At 36.7% G+C, this 12570-nt stretch overlaps 1 protein-coding gene across 14 annotated transcripts in view; it reads right to left on the bottom strand.

Annotated features, from left to right (window-relative positions):
- BPTF (bromodomain PHD finger transcription factor) overlaps positions 1-12570 on the bottom strand; it is a 143522-nt gene that overhangs the window by 47911 nt on the left and 83041 nt on the right. For all 14 annotated transcript variants that reach the window (XM_081219713.1, XM_081219707.1, XM_081219716.1 and 11 more), the window contains 6 exons: positions 11860-11989; positions 11309-11447; positions 8968-9147; positions 5573-7883; positions 1235-1359; positions 347-475 (listed from right to left, as the gene is read on the bottom strand). In XM_081219713.1, coding sequence (XP_081075839.1) covers positions 347-475; positions 1235-1359; positions 5573-7883; positions 8968-9147; positions 11309-11447; positions 11860-11989 — 3014 coding nt within the window. The remainder of the gene's footprint in view (positions 1-346; positions 476-1234; positions 1360-5572; positions 7884-8967; positions 9148-11308; positions 11448-11859; positions 11990-12570) is intronic.

Here is a 12570-nt window from a genome sequence, read left to right as displayed (position 1 = left end):
TGCAGCAGGTTCCAGGACTACAACCAGACAGACTCAAAGGCTTGAGTCTTGGAGCTGACGGTCTGGTGTCAACCACTGCTCCATATCTTTAATTACTGATAAAAGAGGCATTTGTACCCTTCCTCTGCCTGGTACCATGACTGTAGGCATCACTGTGTGTCTAGTGGAATTTCCCTATGTTTATTGATTAAATATCATTTTAAAAACAGAATAGTTTGTGATGAAAAAGTATTTTTTTCAAAAGTTGAATAAAGAGTTAAAGAAACAATTATAATCAAACTTCAATTCATAAAAGATACGGCTAACAGGTAAATAACGAAAGAAAAGAATTCTTTCTACTCCTTACCTTTTGGTGCTTCTGGAACTCCAATGGGGCAGATGATTTTCCTGATACAATATTCAGATCGAATGCCATAAGGACCAACATCTCGCCTCTTAATTATTTCTGTTGTTGTGATTTCAGTTTCAGATGTTTCTATGGTGATTTAATTCACATAGTATTAATAACCACCTAAAATATCCAGAGAATAAAAAGGTACAACATCTGGTACTTTAAAAAAGAGACTAGGGACTTCTCTCGTGGCGCAGTGGTTGAGAGTCCGCCTGCCGATGCAGGGGACACGGGTTCGTGCCCGGTCCAGGAGGATCCCACATACCGCAGAGTGGCTGGGCCCGTGAGCCATAGCCGCTGAGCCTGCGCGTCTGGAGCCTGTGCTCCGCAACGGGAGAGGCCACAACAGTGAGAGGCCCGCGTACCACAAAAAAAAAGAGACTAAACCTTTGGAAACATTTGCTTAATGAACAGCTGCAGGACCATCACTAGACTGCAACAATACTGAGTTTCTTCGTCACTGAAAATTTCTAAACTGAGCAAAATGCTGTTTGGGCATAGCTTAGTTCCTGGTGGCAAAATTCGGTCAAAATAATAAAAACCCTAGGAGAGCAGCAGCAAGCACAGGGGTCCAGATGTCCCAATTTAAATGATTTATACTGTGCGGTAAGAAATATCTTTTAAAAATTCACACTGGTTCACACATTAGTGACTCCCCTTATAATGTGAAACCCCCCTGCCCGGCCCCCAGGATTTTATAGCATGTGCTGCTAAACTTGACCAAAGCCTTGTTTTTAAAATACTAGCACTATATTTTAATAAATAACAGATATGCTTAAAATGAAGTGAACTGCAAGAGATTTTTCTCTTTTAAACTTAAATTAGAAAATAAAAAACCGCTACCTGTCCGTGTAGTCCCTCCTCCTGGAGGAGCCTTGGCTGCCATGTCATCCCATCTCAGACTTGCCCACAGTAACCGCAACATAAGACTCACTCCAGCTAAGGACTTCACAGTCTGAAGTCTATACCTGAAAGAAAAACCCAAGAAAAACGATGTATGTATACACACACACACACACACACACACACACACAAACACACACACACACACTCTACTAAACTGAAGGATTTTTTGTCCTCATTGTGACTTCAATATTTATCATATGGCTTTATAAGCACTTTGGTTATTATATGTCCCTTAATAAAAGAACTTTTTTGTTCCCAGGCATAACATGCATCTAACAATTCACAAAGGGGCTGTAGTCACCTCAAATGCCATATAAATATGTAAAACAAAGCACGTTGCATTGTAAGACTGATATGGCAACAATTTACAAAGATTTTATAAATTTAGCCTAATTCTAAAACATGTGTTAGAAAAATTATGAATGAGAGCATATATGGAGAAATAAATAATTGTGTGACAATGTGATAAGTGATCTGAAGAAGAAAAAAATCTTAACTGATTTTTGCTGATACAAACTGAAAATGTTTCAATTTTCTCAAAAAGCAAAACAAAAAGACCTCACAAATCCAATAAGACCTTTCCAGATGGACAAAAATTTTGTACTGAAATGGTGGTTCTGCAAAACACGAGGTACTGGATGATGAATGCTGCTAATAGTAACGTTACTTTAACAACATTAGTGTAGTTTTAGAATCCTATGATACAATGAATAATAAAAAAGGACATTACTATGTTAGTTACTAGTCAGGAGACAAAGGAATCTCTGTGTTCAGGTTTTTTCTAAACACCGTATACAAAGTTATTGAATATTTTAGATATTCTTTTAAAAATAATATTAAAAACACATTTCAGAATGAATTTACAACTGCAATGAATATCATACCTTAAAATGGAGTTAACCATAGAACATTTTAAAGCAGCCCTAGGCTGTCAATTCTCTATTAGTGGTTTTGTATAATTAAATATTTTATTGACGTTTCCACATACTTAAATGAATATACTGATTGATTGTACTGTAGGGAAAGCCTATGAAACGAAATAATTTCCTCCTCTAATAGAGGTATACAAGGTAAGCCTTAGACAATTTATATTTGAAAAGCAATGCTTTCTATTCTTAACGTTAAGTTAGAAAAGCAAACAATGTGAGAAAGAGAAAGCTCTAGCCAAAAAGTTGCTGCAACTTCTTAACTTCCCCTCTCCAGCTGTGACACCATTATTCTTTGTTGTGCTATCACCCTGTGAATCCTCTGACCTGGACAGACGGTTCTTAAATTAGAGGGCAAATATTAATCAGTGCAAGGATGTCCTGAGAGGGGGAAAGTGTCTGTCACTTTCAAACCACACACCCTAAAGAAATGCCTAGGGAACTTTGGACTCATGGGAGAAAACAAATGAATATTTATTTGGAAAGAGAGTTGTTTCTCATTCTCTCTCTTCTTCCTCCAATCACTCTCAACAAACAACTTGAAAGTATCTCTATTTTACAATGGAAACACCACCAGGTGGGGAACACATCTCATGCATTAGAGCATGTTCATTCATTTATTCATTCAAAAAACACTTGAGCGTCTTCTATGTGTTAAACTAAGTGAAAGGAGCTGGGGACACAGAAATGAATGATAATGTCTTCCTGCATCCTCAGGAGCTATAACAGAGGAAAGCACAAGGGAGTGGTACCTGACTGGGCCCAGGGATGGGGACGAGGGCTTTGCTGGAGTCTCAGAGGACAAGGGCGAGGGGGCAGCTGACCAAAGGCAAGGGGGCACACATGTGCTGAGGAGGAAGGTGTACAAAAGCACACACTTCTTCCTGAAAACCGCATCCGGTGTACTTTGGCTGGAGGGAAGGGGTGTGAAGGTGCAGCGAGAGATGAAGCTGGCTCGAGAGAAGAAGGCAGAAGCCAGAATGTGCTGCACCAAATGGAAGGATTAAGGAGCATCAGCAGCCATCTATAAGGAGATCTCTGAAATGTACCCAGTTGTGCATGGGTTATAAAGGGGAGCACTTCTCACAGACGTGGTGGACAGGTGACAAACGCTTTCCCCTTCCCAGTCCTGTTGTGGTTAACACGTCCTCTTTAAATGCCTGCTCAGCTCAGTCAGAACATTCACAGGATAGATCTGCATTTTAGGAGGATCCTTCTGACAGCACCATGGAGAAAACTACTGGTTCAAAGTGATCATGAAACACAGAATCAGGGCCTGGGGAAAAGGGAGTAAGGGAATGGACAGTGTGGAGGGAAAAAGAGGCCCTAATGAGTCAATGAGACAAGTTTCACTTTTTCAATACTGCTCAGCCTTAATGTTAAATTTAATAAAGACCAAACATGCGCCTTTGGCATTCTTAGCACCTACTCTAAGCATCAGACATATTTTATTCAAGTGTGAGTAGAAAAATGCATTTCACATGCATGGTTTTTATAGCGATACATTTTAAAAAAATGCATTCTAAAGTCAAGAATAATTTACATTTTTACCCATGCCTCCGTTAGGTAGAAGGGATTATGTTTCTCTCAACCTCAGCAAATTAAGACGTTAGCATATATCTGAAGGCAGTATCTGTTTAAAACATACAGGAAGGTACTTCCTTCCATTAAAAAATGAAAAATTAACTAAACAGATAAAAACTGTGCCCCCAGTGCATATTAAAACATAACAATACAAGGTTTCTGAAACCCAGCCGTGCAGAAAAGGGCCCTGGGCAACACGTGAACAGAATTGGTTCAGAGAAAAGTGCTTCGCAGTCAAGCCTACCTTCCATTTACAGAATAGAAAAGAGCAGAAAGGTCGGCCTCCACAACTGCCAGGTCACTTTAATTAAAGTATTTGTACATAGTAACTTTTCCAGTGGGAAAGAAGTTACCTGCAGGACAGTCAAGGATACATTTTGGGACCGCTCTCAATGAAGAAAGCAGAAAAGTGCAGAGTAATCCTACAAATCCATGAACTGTAATGAAGAGTTCCTTGATTCCCTGCAGGATTCTGCAAATCCTTCATTGCAGGCCCTGCAGAGAAATTGTACTTTTCAGCTGTCTCTATTGAATGTGTAATGGAGTGATGATATTTTAATTCAAATCAAAAGATGAGTTATTAAAAACTTGGTCAAACCAACTATGACTGGTCATATAAATTAATTCCTTTAAGAGAGTACTCATTTACAGTCTTTTTTTTTTAATACTAGCTAATTGTAATATAAAGAAAACAAGAAAAGTATGATTTCAACTTAAAGGAACCATACTAAAGACACACAGAAATGAAGCCTAAAGTGAAATGGAGTCTGCTCAGGAACTTGCTGACATCATGAACTTCAGGATCCTAGCGAAATCTCACTGCAAACAAGACCGTTCCTAGTTTCTGAGCGTGTCCCACTGAACTCATGTTTTCAATGTTCATGTTCTATCCTTTTCAATTTTAAGGGTGAAAACATAAAAAGACAAGGACATGGAAAAGCACAAAGCAAGGACAAATACGTGAAATGTGATATAGAAGATAAAGTACTGGACTGGGATTTAGGAAAAGCAGGCACTATTCCTAACTCAGTCCCTCTGGGACCAGAGGCAAATTATTATGCATCTAAAAAAGATACGAATTTCTAAGATCTTTTCCCAATTTAAAACTATATGATCTTACAACTGCCAACTCTACGTACTTATAATTTATCCCCAAAGCTTAATGCCCAGAAAATTTTAAATTAAGACTATTTCTGGGTTTAAAGAAACTCTCTAAGGAATCTCAGACTACCTTTTCTCACATAAATAACAGAGAACTCCAAAACAAATGCCTATCATGCAAACAAATTACATTAAGAAGATTTCTACATTATGATGAACCTTGTGTGATTTACAGGCATGTTTCCTATGTCTTATGTTTTTATGAATTACCTAATAGAAATAAAATACAAACATTCCAGAAAGTTGGTGATTATCCAATTCTGTGATTATCTCACTCCCAAAGCAAACACATGGCAACAACTTGGAGGTTAGACCACGAAAACTACGTTTGACACATTTCTTTTGTCTTGTGAAAAGTGAAGCTGAATTTCATTTTAAAGGATTCCCTTACATTTTCAGTCTTGAAACATTTTTCCCTAAGTAAACTTTAGTACCTACCAGCTGGCCGAGTTAAAAACTCTCTGTATCTTATTTCCGTTACTAACTTTGCCCATTAAATATATATTTCCCTGTCTTATTTCTGTTATCTCATAAATGAGATATTTTTAACAGATAATTCTTTAAAAACTTTCTCCCTCCCCCAAATGCATTTTAAAGTACATACCTCCAAGTGATACCAAAGGTTGGTCTAGGAGAAGGATATGGCCATATATCCAAGGCAGGTTTTGCATTGTAATTAAAATAAGGGACTTCTCGGATTCCTCCTTTTCTGGCCAATTTTTTTAGGTCATCATTGGGCAAAACAAATATGCTCTTCTTGCTGCTCTTGGTGACAAACTTTCTGTACGATGGCAGAGCGGTACCTGAGCGAGTCTTCTTGGGTCTTGAAAACTTCATGAGTTTCACTTTGTCTCTTGTGGAGTATTCTTTGCTCACGGTCATAGCTGTCACCAGAGTGCCTCCGGCGGTGGTCAGGGAGTCCGTCACTGTCGTGGTGACCACGGTTTTACTCTGCTCCTTCACAGAGATTATGTCCACACTGCTGCCTGTGGAGGGCGTGGAAAGCTTTGTTACCGTTGTAGTGGTGGTCGTGACAGTGGACTTGGCACAATTTTCTGTGGAAGAGACCACAGTCTGCTTATCAACTTTTGCTACCTTAATTACGGTTTTTGACTCTGTGGCTACTGTGGACATCGTGGTGGTGACTTCTGTGATGACTGTTTTTCTTTTAGATTCTCCATTGATAGTTTCATCTTTGTTGGTGGGCGGGCCATTTTCATCAATAAAATCATTACTGAAGTTAGAGTCTTCTCCAGAAGTAACAGGAGACGAAGTAACTTTCTTAACTTCGCAGGTTTCAATTTCCATATCTTCTTCCTGATGGGCTGAACTGCTTTCTGGACAAGATGGCAGAGGCGTGATGGCTTGGGTACCCTCAGACTCTTTGGTTGATGGCAGGGTCACTAGGCGATCTCGGTAGTCGCCTTCAGTATCCGAAGACCTCAGTAAACATGACTTTGTTTCCGAGTTGTTTTTTTCATTAAAATCTTCCATGATGACATCACCATTCATGAATGGCTTTACAGCGGATTCTTTAACAGTCAAAGACTTAATATCATTTTCAGGAATTATTTTATTTATATTATTAACCTTTGGTTCAACGTCACAACTTCCTACTTTACTCTCAGAAATGTCTTTCAAGCATTCACCTTTCAAATATACTTTAGGTTTATTATCTTTTCCATTTATTTGAAAGGTACTTGCTTTCTGTCCTTTCTTTTCAGACTCTCGGTTTTCATTATTCTTTTTGTCAGTGACACTTTTCAGATTGATTTGATCGATACGTTTATTAAGTGGTCTCTCCTCTAATTTCTGATCTTGACTTGTTTTTTTACCATTTGCTTCATTTACCTTAGCCTGCAGCCTGTCGTCACAGTTTCCAGTGGTCTTATCTGAAACAAACTCATGTTTCAATGGTTCTAAGCCTTCACTACCTTGTTCTTGAGTTATTAACTGCTCAGAAATACTTTCATTGCTATTCTGAACAATCATATCTTCTTCACTGCTGTCTTGAATAGACATAGTATCAGAACTATTTTCCAAAGTGCTATTATATTCAGAATCACATCCCAATTTTCCTTCAAAGTCTATTGCTTTTGACAGAGATGGGGTATCTCTATCATCAGTACTTTTAGGTACTGATGGAAGTAAAGGGCTCTGGGAAGGAGACACAATGGTGTCATTATCTTCCTGTATGAGTGGTTTTTTGTTCTTATAGATCAAAGTACCAATTTCATCTGCACTGGCTAGTTTAGCGTCATCAATGAGAAAAGCACTTCCTTTTGTTTTAATCTTACTGGGTTCCCGGCATTTACTGGCAGGGTCAGAGAGACTCTCATCTACGTCATTTCGAATAGAATTTTGTTTCTGACAGTTTGTCTCTGCGCTCTGAATGGAGGCATCATCTAGCATTTGATCTTTTGAATAAAGTTTGTTTGTTGTATGATCAGGATCACTGATTCCAAGAACTGAGGAATCATTTTGTGAACATCCCTGAATCAAGTCTTCAGATTTGTCGTTACTTGCATTAGAGCTCTGTTCTTGTGTAAGCAAGTCACTTTGACACCCTTCTTTTACTTTTGTTATTACTGGTGATTCAGACAGACTTTTCGAAGAACTTGTGGAGGTCTTTCCTATACCCTTAATTCCACCCTCCAACTTCATTTTCTCGTGGCGTTGTTTTTCTTCCAGTGTAAACTGTTTAATTCTCCTTTCAAGAAGTCCATCTAGTTTGGATGATTTGATTTTCTTTTTATAACTAGTCCTTAGATGAAAACCCTCACTGACATTGACCACATCTACTTGAGAACTTTCCTGACAATTTATATGTGACTCTGTTTTCACATCATCATCTATTTCCATCGGTTCTTCCTTAAAGGATTTATCATTGTCAGAGTCTAAAACTTCTTTTACGTCTGTGAAACAAAGACATTTATATAAATGTAATTTTTAGTCTGAAATGTGGAATTCATGATAACATTTTCACTTTAAAAAATACCAGTTTTTCTGATTTTTACTCAAAACCTTAACTATAAATAGCTATATATTTAAAAGTTCCTGATATGATTAAAATAGGTCAATGGACGGGGCTACACTTTATAAAAGGTTAAAAAACACATACATTCCAAATATTTAAATATTCTGATTCCTAGTATCTAAAAATGATGGAATGCCACAAGGAAAAATAACTTAGTATGTGATAGCTATTGCATATACCAGTACCTTCACATAAGATTTTGTACAGAGTATTTTATGGTTATTTTATGGTTATAAAACATATTAAGGCTCATGCATTATCTAACTTATCTAGTTTTTTATAAAACAACTTTTTACAAAAGTCAATGTAAGTTCCTCAAAAGGCTGAACATAGAGTTATCTCTTGATCCAGCAATTCCGCCCCTACGTATTTACCCAAGAGAAATGAAAACATATGTCCACATAAAAACTTGTACATGAATGTTCATATTTCCATTATTCTTAATAGCCAAAAAGAAACAACCCAAATGTCCACCATGAATGGATAAACACAACATGACGTATCCACACAACAGAATATCATTTGTAAATAAAAAGGAATGAAGTATTGATACATGCTACAACATGGATGAACTTTGAAAACATGCTAAGTGAAAGAAGCCAGACACAAAGGACCACATACTACCTGATTCCATTTATATGGAATGTCCAAAACAGGCAAATCCATAGAGACAGAAAGTAGATTGGGATTTAGGGAGGACCGACTGCTAGTGGGTATGAGGTTTCTTTTTGGGGCAATGAAAATGTTCTAAAATTGAGTATGGTGATAGATGAACAACTCTGTGAATATAGTAAAAACCACTGAACTGTACACTGTAAGTGGGTGAGTTACATGGCATATGAATCATGTTTCAATAATGCTATTATCAAAAAGAGACATTGCAGTACCTTTCCTGCTGTGCGAACTAGATCCAGTGCTTTCTTATCACCCCCAGGCTGCCCTCCACACTTTTCTCTCCTTACCTTGGTCCTTCTTCTCAGTAACCTTTGAAATGTCCATTTCACTTTGGTCTGCTCCTTTTGTAGCATCTGAATCTTTTACCTCGCCTTTCTCAGAATCAGACTCTGTTTTTATTTTTTTTGGACTTCGTGGACTTTTTCTTCTATCTGATTCATCCATATTTTCATCCATATTATTTTTAGCTAAAAAAAACCCCCAAGTATATAGTAATTACAAGTATGTCAAATATTAGTAATTTACTTTAATACACCTAGTTCAGTGGAAATTATCAAGTATATTCCAGCAATTTATACTTTTTTTTAATTCAAAAAACCCAAAATACAAAAGTTGAAGCTATTACATTCTTTCTTATATGCTCAGCTGACCTAAAGCATAGAAGTAATGACTACAGTTTAGATGTACTTCAGAAGCCTTCACATATGAGACTATTTCAACCTGTTCACTGACTTCAGAAAGTCTGCGTCAGTGGTTTCTAACATACTTTGTATTACAGAACCATATGAGAATTGGATAAATGCTATGATCCCCTACCCAGAAAAAAAGTACACACACAAACTTTTGTAATAAATTTCAATGGATTCTTGAATACAGTTGAAGTTTATCTATAGATTCCAAGTTAAGAATACTTAAGTCTGTATCACAGAAAAGAGAAATAACCAAATACAATGTGTAGCCTTGTTTGGACCTGATTTACTACTGGTTTCTTCCCTGCTACCAACTGGGAGGAAAAGACTCAAAAGATGCTCCAAGACCAACTTGGTAGTAGTACCTGTTAGATAAAGGCCCAGCATTTGGACAATAGAAAACCCCATGCTAAGGAAAGTGGATACAAAATAAATTTGCAAAAGCCTAAATATTTTGCATATTGATAATCTGGATTTTATTACATAGGTCAAACACAATTAAAGAAAATCTCTCTATAATTCCTTTCTAAGTGCTACACAGGTAACTGGAACAATGAAATAGTAATAAAAATTATAATAATCTTTTAGAATTTATTATAATGGACATTTAGCTTGAATATAATCAGATAATGTAAATGAATACTGAATATTTCTATTTAACAAATAGAAACAGTTATTGAACATCTGCTATATGCAAGACACTCCTAGTCTATAAAAAATAAATTCCAGTGAGCTCTATAAAATACATGTTTTTTTCTGTTAAAAGGTAATTCAATGACAACTTTCCCACATTAACAGTTTCAAAAATCTACTGGTTCAGGTTTCATGAGAACCATTCACAAGGAAGCCAAATCAGTTAGCTAGGTGTGTACATAGCACTTATTTGGCACTACAGAATGGGCTTCACAGGAAAGACCATATCACACCATAAATTAGCAAATATGCTGCTGAGTGAACAGAACTGCTTTTGAAAATTGCTTAGACAACAAAGGAGAGACAACATGGTAGAGTGCAAAAAGGGCAACAGAAGCACTATCTGTGTGACCTTCAGTATGGCACTTAACATCTTCATGAAATAATTTGTTTATGTAACATGAGTTTCAAAATATTTACCTCCTAAAAGGGCAGTTCACCTCTAGAGTTCTGTGATTCTAAACACTAAAGCTGGGACTTCACAGGTGGCGCAGTGGTTAAGAATCCGCCTGCCAATGCAGGGGACACAGGTTCGAGCCCTGGTCCGGGAAGATCCCACATGCTGCGGAGCAACTATGCCCATGCACCACAACTACTGTGCTTGCGTTCTAGAGCCCACAAGCCACAACTACTGAGCCTGCGAGCCACAACTACTGAAGCCTGGGCGCCTAGAGTCTGTGCTCCGTAACAAGAGAAGCCACCACAATGAGAAGCCCACGCACCGCAACAAAGAGTAGCCCCCACTAGCCACAACTAGAGAAAGCTAAGGCACAGCAATGAAGACCAAACGCAGCCCAAAAAATAAATAAATAAAGCCATTAGCCAGTAGCATAAACTGAGTTACTATCTCCTTTATGTGATAGTGTTATGGAAGCCTCTATCGCTTTCTTTCTGGTTTTGTTAAACGTTACAATGCTGAGGTCACCAGACTGTGTTTCCTCAAGAAGTCAGGCAGTACTGAATTTAAGATTTTAGAAAAACAATTATGTAGCTGAGGCCTTCTTTCTTTTAACAAGTTCTATTCTATCATCTTTTTAAGTTAAAATCCTAGATATCAAAATCCCATGAAAAAAGGTAATTTTAAAAACTTTAGAGTTTATAATTATTAAACTACATTAGTAATTTTGCACATTCTAGTAAGAATTGCAGAAAAACACTTTTATCCAAAATATAGTCAATATAGTACAAATTTATAAGAATACAAGTCAGAAACAATTATGCAGGAAAAACAGCTTAAATTACTTACTTTCTTCTAATGACTTTCTGTAATTCACATTAGTATTGCCTGGCAATTTAGGAACAAACCTATAAACATGAGTTTTACTAATCCAGCTCCAACCACCATATCCTGTTACTCTGTATTCCTCTCCTTTTTGTTTCCAAACCTGGTGTAAGTGAAAACATGCTGATTAAACAAGAATGAGAATGTTTCATAAAGCACGTGTGGTTTTACACATTTTTACTAAATAAAATCAATGGTCAGGCAAATTAATCTACCAGTCCATTTTATTTTCACGAGAATCAAAGATTTATGAAGAAACTTAATATTCCTTTCTAATATGAAAAATGTAAAACAATTTTACATTTATAACAATTTCTACAAATTGGTCTAATGACTCACCTGTATTCTACTAACATAAACCTATGCTTATAAAATTGCCAGAAAGAATTACTTCATTCCAACTACGTTAATTAAAAGTGTGTCAAAAGTAAAAAAAAAATTACTAAGTATTCAAAACTGCAGAATCAAAGTCTCAGAAATGGCTAACACAATTTAAAAGATCATACCAAAATTACCTGATGTTTAACTGGAAACGTATATTTTACCCATGTAGCTTGTTGCATTGTTTCTTCCTCTTCTTGTTTTTTCTCTTTTTTTTTGACTTTCTCCTTTTCCTCTCTTTCAATTGATGTCATTCTATGTAACCTAAGAATATATGGATAGAAAGACAGAATTACACTCAACTATAAAAAATAAACAAAAAAGATAAAAATATAGTACTGAAAATTAGGAAGACAAAAACAAAGAATGGTTAGCTATAATCCCACAGCCCAGAAAACCCAGACTCATAAAAATAAGTAGACGTACAATTCTCTAATAGGAAAAAAATCAAATAGTACAAAAAGGAAAAAAACAGAGCATGCTATCCTTCTCATATGCCTCTCCATAAGAAATATACTCACTTATGACTTATTTATGCATACACCAACATTGTAATATAATATCCTTTTTGTGTAATTATAAATACAATTACACAGTCTTTAATCAATGAAAAACTGCACTAGATCTTTCCATACCAGAAGATACATATCTTCTTTCCTTCCCCCAAAAAGACCAACAAATCCCAAAACTCTTATTTTATCAACCAATATTCCTATTTCTACTAGTACTTGGGATTTTAATATCTTCAGAGGGTCCACTAACATAGAACTCAGGTTTCCTACAACCACAGAGAAAGGGACCCACAGGGCTCCTGCTTTTGGATGACGGGAAGGATTGGGCAGGAA

The sequence above is a fragment of the Mesoplodon bidens genome, assembly GCF_964165515.1.
Source record: "Mesoplodon bidens genome assembly, chromosome: 19".
Taxonomy (NCBI): domain Eukaryota; kingdom Metazoa; phylum Chordata; class Mammalia; order Artiodactyla; family Ziphiidae; genus Mesoplodon; species Mesoplodon bidens.
The sequence above is the reverse complement of the archived record's forward strand: the minus strand, read 5'-3'. Positions and strand labels throughout refer to the sequence as shown.